At 41.3% G+C, this 8,021-nt stretch overlaps 1 protein-coding gene across 1 annotated transcript; it reads right to left on the bottom strand.

Moving 5' to 3' along the window:
- Positions 1-4: 4 nt before the first annotated feature.
- LOC122616539 (elastin-like) lies at positions 5-2,160 on the bottom strand. The gene is made up of 3 exons (XM_043792024.1): positions 2,152-2,160; positions 188-776; positions 5-105 (listed from the first exon to the last, which is right to left on the bottom strand). The coding sequence occupies exons 1-3, from the start codon at positions 2,158-2,160 to the stop codon at positions 5-7; spliced, it is 699 nt and encodes a 232-aa protein (XP_043647959.1).
- Between the last annotated feature and the right edge of the window lie 5,861 nt (positions 2,161-8,021).

Below are 8,021 nucleotides of genomic sequence, written 5' to 3'. Positions count from 1 at the left end.
GCACTTAATCCCGCTCCTGCTGCTCCACCTGCTGCTCCTCCACCAGCTGCTCCCCCGGATAGCTGAGATGATGATGATGCGATGAGTGGCCCGCCTGATGCCGCACTGATGGACAGTCGTCCGCGATTAGTGGTCGCTATTCCCACGCCGGATGCTGTGCCACCGGCTGCTACTACACCTGCTGCACCTGCTGGCCCGCCCCCAGCCACACCCTGGCCATTAAAGTTGGCGTGCCGGCTGGAAATCAATGATTGCGGCGGATCATAGACACTGAAACCATTCCGAATCACTGGAGATGGTGGTCCGGCCAAGCCGCCGCCAACGGACACTTTGCGCTGCGGCAAATTGATGTCGAGCACCGTGCTGGCGCTGCGTTGTCGTACCGCTGCCACGCCTCCTGCACCTGCCACGCCCACAGCAGCCGAACCCGCCACGCCTCCTCCACCGCCGCCGACGCCGATGCCACCGATGCCGCCGATGCCGCCACCAACGACGTACTGCTGCTGGCCACTCCTGGCCGGTGAACCCGTTGCCACCACTGCCGCTGCCACCGTACCCGCTCCCGCTCCCGATCCTGATCCCACACCGGCAGATGCCGCTCCTGGTCCGCCCGGCGGCGTTATTCCCACAGCGCTGCCACTGCGACCGCGTTGCACCTCCTCGACACTATCCAAACGTGAGAAAATTCTGGCCGCCGTTGTTGCCGTCTTTGATGTCTGATATGGGCCAGGAGTGCTCTCCTCCAGATGTGCTGCTCTGGCTCTTATTGGCGCTTCCTGGAAAGAGGGAAACCGAAAAGAGAAACAAAAAGCTGAGAAACCGCTAGAGTGGCTAATTTCACTTTAATTGCGGCCACTTGACATCGCTCATACGCCCCGTTGCCCAGGCGACCATTTATCCAGGTACTTTTCAGCACAGCACTGGCAATTAATGCGCTTATTGCTTGGCCTGGCTTTTGTGCTCAATTTATACACTCATTAACCCCCAAAGGCAAGGGGCGAGTTTAAATTTTGCTGCCAACTCAAGGTGGGTTTATTCTATGCACAATTCCCTCGGATATACTCGTAATTTATGTACACCACCTAGTTGCGACTTAAGTTTTACTGCAGCGAAATATTTGAGTCAAACCCACATAAAGCATCTCTAAATAGCAAGAATAATTATTGGTATATTTATAGATAATATATTTTAATGGTAAACGAACTGCATGTGTGCTATGAAAAGTTGAGGCCAGCACAAAAGTTGACAGGCAATCATTGAAACTACATTTTGAATATTTATTTATTCAGCAACTTTAAAGGGATTAAAATTTTTGCCAAAACATTTATAAGCTCTGTTTTTGCGCAAATATTTATTTTAATTAAACGATTATAACTCAATGTTATTTTATTCTATGCTTAAAACCATTCACGTTGCATTTTGCACGTGCACAAATTGGAGCAAACTTTATTGAATCTAAATAAAAACTAAATGTTATGAACATTTAAGTGCTAAGCTATCAATTGCCTTATTATCACTGATGGGCAACAGAACAAAGTCAACAGTTTGTGCAACTCGAATGTATTTACTACGCCATAAGCTGACCATAAGCCGATTGATTGGGATAAAAAATGCACGCTGGATTTACATCAATATTACATATTTTAAAAAAAAGGGCTAACACTTAATTTGAGATATTTACATCAATTTTACATATTAAAAATATTTTTATTTTGTCAAAAGTGTTTACATAATAAGGATGTTTGGCGATTTTATATTTTAATATGTTTTTTGCATAATTTTATTTCATTTAAACTTTGGTCATGAGCTTAAAAATGCTGTACAATTTAAGTTCCCAGCGCCGTGGAATTCCTTTGGCTGCCTCCCACAAAGCGGCACAATTAAAAAGTTAAATGAGCTTGGTCCTGGCCATTCATGCAATCTGGCTGAATTCATAGAAGGTCGTGTGATTGTTGGCGACAACTTTTGACGAGTACAAATTCAGGCATAATCACATTATTAATTGCTGGAAATAGCGACAGCCGCACACACAGAGCAAAGTATTTTTGCATGACTATTTGGCAATTGCCCAAATGGAAGCCTAATGCAATTCGACTTGGCAAGCATGTGTCAAACTGTCTGGCACATATCTAGCATTCTGACTGCACTCACATCAGCCATGTGGCCCGACGACGACTTTTCCGCTTTTCCAGCTTTTCCGACAACTTTTCCCCTCCGGGGGCATGTCTACTCTTTGGTGTATATTCTTTGCCGACTGAATTATTCAATGCAAGTAAACATTTTGGCAAGATGCTCGACCCGAAGCCCAGAGGAAAGCCAACAAATTGACTTGAGACATCCTACTTTCCATTTTTTTTTCGTTTTCGTTTTTTGTCTAGCTTGGTTGAAAAGGAGCACAAGGACTTTGGAAGCCAACGAGGCAACATCAATTTGCCAGGAAACGTAAAACTATTTAGTGGAAAATGTTCACTCGCCCCGGACCTCTGCAATGTGGCGTGAAATTTGTACGTTACGTTAAATAAATTGTGTTGATGGTAAATAAATAAAGTATGAGCGCCCAGAAGCCCAGAAGACCGCATTGTGTGCTTAACGCTGGCCATCTAGACCATGCAGACCATATGCCACTGAGAACAAAGTGTCCGCCGACAAACCGACGGACAACTGGACAGCAGGACACCCGAAGGACTCCAGACACCGGACACGGACTGATGACGGCTGACAGAATACGGCGGACAGGATTCGGAGGACGTTGTCCGGCGGAAGACGATTGGCGGAGGCAGCTTTCTAGGTCAGCATTTTGCAATTGAGGGCAAACAAGCTTAAATATTTAAGACGGTTAAGCGTAGCGAATAAATGCGGTTGGCTTTTATGGCATTCTATTCAATCTACGAGCATTTCGGAATATTCTAGTGGCTTCTAGACCGCTTACGAAAAATTTTTGAATCAAATTTATACCAAGAGATATTTTTCCCTCGGCAACTTACATTTAATTCCAATGGAATCTTTTTCACATTTTCTAGGAATTTTGTTCTACATTTGCGGCAAGTCCTTTTTTGTTAAATAAAATTATTCCATAGCTATTTTAATAAATGTTCCAGTAAGTAAGTAAAGTAAAAAATAAATTGTGCTACGTTATTTAAGTTGGGCAAATACATTGAGTAACAAAATGTAATTACCTAGCAAACAAATAGAAAAAACCAACATAACTACAAGCAAATTATTCAAATATATGCTTTTGCGAGGAAACTGTCCCATATTTGTTTTACAATTTAATTATGGTTTGTAAAACATTGACAAAACAAAATCAAGTTAATTAAATCCTTATGCGCTGGTAATAAATCAAATCACACGCCGGCTTATGTAAGCATTATGAATAAAATTAATTTAATATGATTCATAAAATATGCAAAATCTGTCAAGTGGGTATCGCATTTAAAGCAATATTTTCCCATCATTATTCGCCGTTCGCCGAGTGGCAGCTTTAATCGCCGCTCAATGTGGCCGTATAATTGGAGTAATAATGGCGGTGATATCTAATCCATTGATCAGCTCGGGTTCCTAATAAATGTCATTTTCATTTGAATTTCATAAATGCTGGCGGTTGCCTCGTTTCTGGTGCAGTGAAAATCCGTTAATGCGAACCGTTCGTGGCCAGAACACGTGGACTCTTGCCGGTTTTATTGATTTCGTCTTCGGCACGCACCCCAAGTGAAGTATCCAAAATTAAATGATAAAAGCGTTGCGCAAACACAACACAGCTCCTGGAACTTGGGCCATTATTTTTGGACCAACTGAGAGGGAAAGCGCGCGATTTTCCTGTGTTAAATTTGACAAAATTCGGGCCTCTGCTTTGTGTGTGTTCGTTTGTGTATTTAACGTTCCAGCCAGCGAGCAATGTGAGTTAAATATTTTTAGCCGAAAGTCAGACGAAGATGGGCAACAAGGCAGTGAAAACAACAACATGTTGCCAACTCAAGCGCTGATTGAAGACAAACACACACCAACAACAACACCATCACCCATACTCACACCCACACAGGCACAGCACGCACAGTGGCCAAAACAAACGATGGCACGCACACACAGATGGCTCAATTAGAAAAAAGGGAAAAAGAAAAGCAGATACGATGGTCCTTTAGCCAACACACACACACGCACACACGCTGAGCCAGGACATTCATACGTAACTGTGTGTCAGTAAAGGCCCATCTTTTGTTTGCCTTTGCCTCATTTATTGTTCGCCTGCCGAGCAGGACAAAAGCCATGCACAGCAACGGAATTCGTCCCGGGAGTCAAGGATATTTTTTGAAGACTTAAATACAAAAACTGTGTAAAAACTGGGGCTACTTGCACGCTGAGTTCAAAGTAAATGGTGGGCATTCATGTTTATTTTTGTAATTGGGATTGGAATTACGAAGAATATCGACAAAATTATTAATTAAATTATATTCTTTTTTTATGCTTCAAGCTATTCTAGTATATTATCCCAGTAAATGAAGTAAATGAAATATAGGCATATTTTGCTTAGTATAGCTTTTATTCGCCGAGTGTAACGAAGTTTCGTATTTCACATTCAGCAACAAATGCGTTGGCGTGCCGGATGAAGCAGAACAGAAGTGGAAGTCGAGTTGCTCCCCCGTTGCAAGTCATCTACGTTTGCAACGCTTCTGGGCAGGAGCAGATGAAGGAATATTCATTGCATACTTTCCAGCAATTTCCATTCGCATTTCTTGCCGTCTAACGACAACTGCTGCGGTTGCACCTGCTGCAATGCTAATTACCTCCCCCGAGCCTCTGCTGCAGATGCTGAAACCGAGGATCTCAATGGGTTGGGCAATAATCTCGGACCATTATAAAGGGTACAAGCCTCGTAGGAGATGCATACATACATACGTAGAGGAAGCTGAGAGGCGAGAGTTCAATACACGGGAGCAGCAGGAACAGACGAAACGGAGCAGAACGGAAAGGAGCTTATCCCCCATTTGGCATTGCCCTCGGGCCATTGGAGCATTTGCATATTACGTATACGGCACGTGAACGTGCCCGGGGAGCAGAGCTGCTGTCACTGAGGCATTAACGCTGCTTAATTAAATCTTTTGCGTAATTTGTTTAGCCAGGCGCCGCAGTGGCCACTTGAAAATTGAATGGAAATCGAGTGTGTGGCAGACAAAGGCATCCTTAAGACTTTTGGCTAAGTGCGACTGATGAGGATTCATAATTGAATTGCGTGGGCCAAGTGGTAACTGCAGCGCCAGCAGAAGAGACACAATCGTGGCATAATTATGGGCCACCAAGGATTGTAAACTGTTTTCATCGGCCGAAATGAAATTAATGCCACAAGCTAACCTAATTACTGGGCTCCAAGCTCCCCCCGAAAAAGTAACGAAACAATTCCTTCGAATGGTCAATTAGTTTGGGTTGGGCAGGAGTTTTTTGGTCCTGAGATGTTTTTGTTATTCTCATGCGTGCGTGAGCACAATATGTTGCCATTTGTTTGGCTAGGCGGATTAATTGCCAGGCCAATATGCGTCAAAGTCAGGCTTCGTTGCCCCCGTGCGTTAATATGTTTGTCTATGGCCCCGGAATCCCGACTGCCTGAGTAATCAGTTTTCAATATAGCCGCTACGCTCGAGTATTTAACGGCTTAAGCCAAAGCTACAATCGTGTTAACAGGATGTGCGTGGGCCAGGATATGCTGGCTCAATCCAATTTGATTGCTTATTAGTGCTTTAGTGCTCACGCAACATGAATTTTAGTGTAGAAATCACATTTATTCAATTTTGATTGGATATCAATGTAGCATGCTTAAATTACCAATTTAATGAGTTAAGTTTTGCAAACTGAAGAAGCATGCCAAATGTATCATGTTTAATTGCAATTGAAAGAAATAAAAGTTAAGTCCTTTTCACTACATTACTACGTTTCGAAATGCCAATCTAATTAAAATAAATTGTATGCCCACTTGGTGTAACAGGAATTAATGTTCCAAAAAAATAATTACGATTCGACTATTTCGCAGTTTTGGTAAATAAAACCTTTGCAACTGCAACAACTACCACAACCACATTCGACTTCTAAATGTGGCAGCCACATCGACAAGGATTCCTAATTAATTTTGTGCGCACTGCATGCTCAATGGCGAAAATTTTCCAAAAATTTCAATGCAAAATGATGCATTTCAGTTTGTCCGGCGACAATGAAATGCAAATTGCCATAGTGTCAAACGTGGCAAATACATTTCGAATTGCATGGGCGTTCGCAAAGTGTGTGGGCCAAAAACTAATCGAGCTGAATTGTGGCACAAAAGTGTGTTATTTACTCAACGGAAGTGCACAAATAAATACAGGGTGTAACTGGGCATGTTGGAGCTAAAGGTATTGCATTAGAATTGTTAAAAAAATCATTAATTTTAATTTCAGAAATGAGGAACTATATAAAGTTTTAGGTTTTGCGTTTCTTAATCTTTTTGGAGAATTTAGTGTGGAAATCTTGAAATGTGCCACCAAAAATGCGCTTGTCTTTGCTCTTTGTGGCATTTTAATTTTAAAAACGAGTACGTTCTTCGTTACATTGTGAATTTAAAAAAAATGATGTGGCATTCTTGTAATCTGAGTACATAAGTAATGCGGACCGAAACTCCGGTGCAAACTTCAGCGAGACAACATGAGGTTGCAAAAAATGTAGCTGTCTGTGCCATTAATTTCAACGCTCAATTATGTGCATAAATGCAGCAAAAAATACACAGCAAAAAAAGGGGAAAAAATAAACAACAAACCAGACCATCCATCCGCACACAAAAACAAGAAAACACAAAACATACACCCAGCGCAGAAAGTTTTCCCCCACCTCAGTGCTCAGTTGACTTAATGCTTAATGGCATTTAGGGGGCACTGTGGAAATTATTTTAAATTACAAAGCCAGAGAACTCAGAAAAAGTCCTTGAAGCTGTCGCTGATGTTGAGTTATTGTCCTTTGTCGGCGGGCAAAAGACATTACACTATTATGTCATTACACGGTTTTCCTTCATTTTTTCATAAATTCACGTTCCTTCCTCAGTTTGAGTTGCCTGTAGTTATTTAAAATCACTTAAAATTGGCAACATCCAGAAGTTTCCCATTTGCACTCCCCACGCAGCTTTCACATCTACTTATAACTTTTGATTTGACTTGCAGGCTAAATTTTAAGCCAGAAATTTGCATAAGTTTGAAGTGGTATTTTACGCAGAAAAAAGGAAGAAAAGTCAACTACTAACGGCCAGTTCTCGAGTGGCTAAAGTTGATGCAAAAACTATTGCATTGAGATGGAAAATTGCAGCAGCGGCGTCTGCTGCGATTGGATCCAATTTCAAGCAAATTGTTTTTCTTTTGTTAAATGTGCAGAACTGAATAATAATAGTCGAGTTTATGCAGTGACCTAAATATACTTGAGGGGCACTTAGAGCCGCGTTAAAAAATAAAGGCCATTAGTTGAGCTAAATGCTAAGTAGATCAGGTATGCCACAAATCGTTTCATTTTAATTAATAGCAACCAAATAAAACAGGATTAGGCTATGAATTTTGTTTTAATTCAAAGTTACCAACATTATTTGCAAAGCAGAAAGAGAAAAATATTATGCCACTCAACTCAACTGTTATAATTGTATCAGTTTTCAATTAAGTAAAACATTTTCTTTTGATTAAATATACATTATACCTTAAATACGAGCACATATTCGCATTCTGCAAGTTCAAAGCAAACTAAGCTAATCACATCCAATTAGTATAGGTTGCAAAAGACTACTACTACTACTTTTGAAGTTCATAATCAAAAATATTTCGCACACGCAAGGTCAATTAAAGTTTGCCCTTCACACATTATTAAGATTTTCCATCAGACACATGTCACTCGAAATTCCTCAAATAATCACAATTTAATTAGTTGCAAACATTTTTATGGCACACAGCACTTGACTCGTAGCCTGCGAGTACTTTTTAATTAGTTGCGTTTATGGTTGCGACTTTAATGCATTTTGGCAGCTGAAA

Source organism: Drosophila teissieri, chromosome 3L (genome assembly GCF_016746235.2).
Source record: "Drosophila teissieri strain GT53w chromosome 3L, Prin_Dtei_1.1, whole genome shotgun sequence".
Lineage (NCBI taxonomy): Eukaryota > Metazoa > Arthropoda > Insecta > Diptera > Drosophilidae > Drosophila > Drosophila teissieri.
This window is presented reverse-complemented; position numbering and strand designations above follow the sequence as displayed.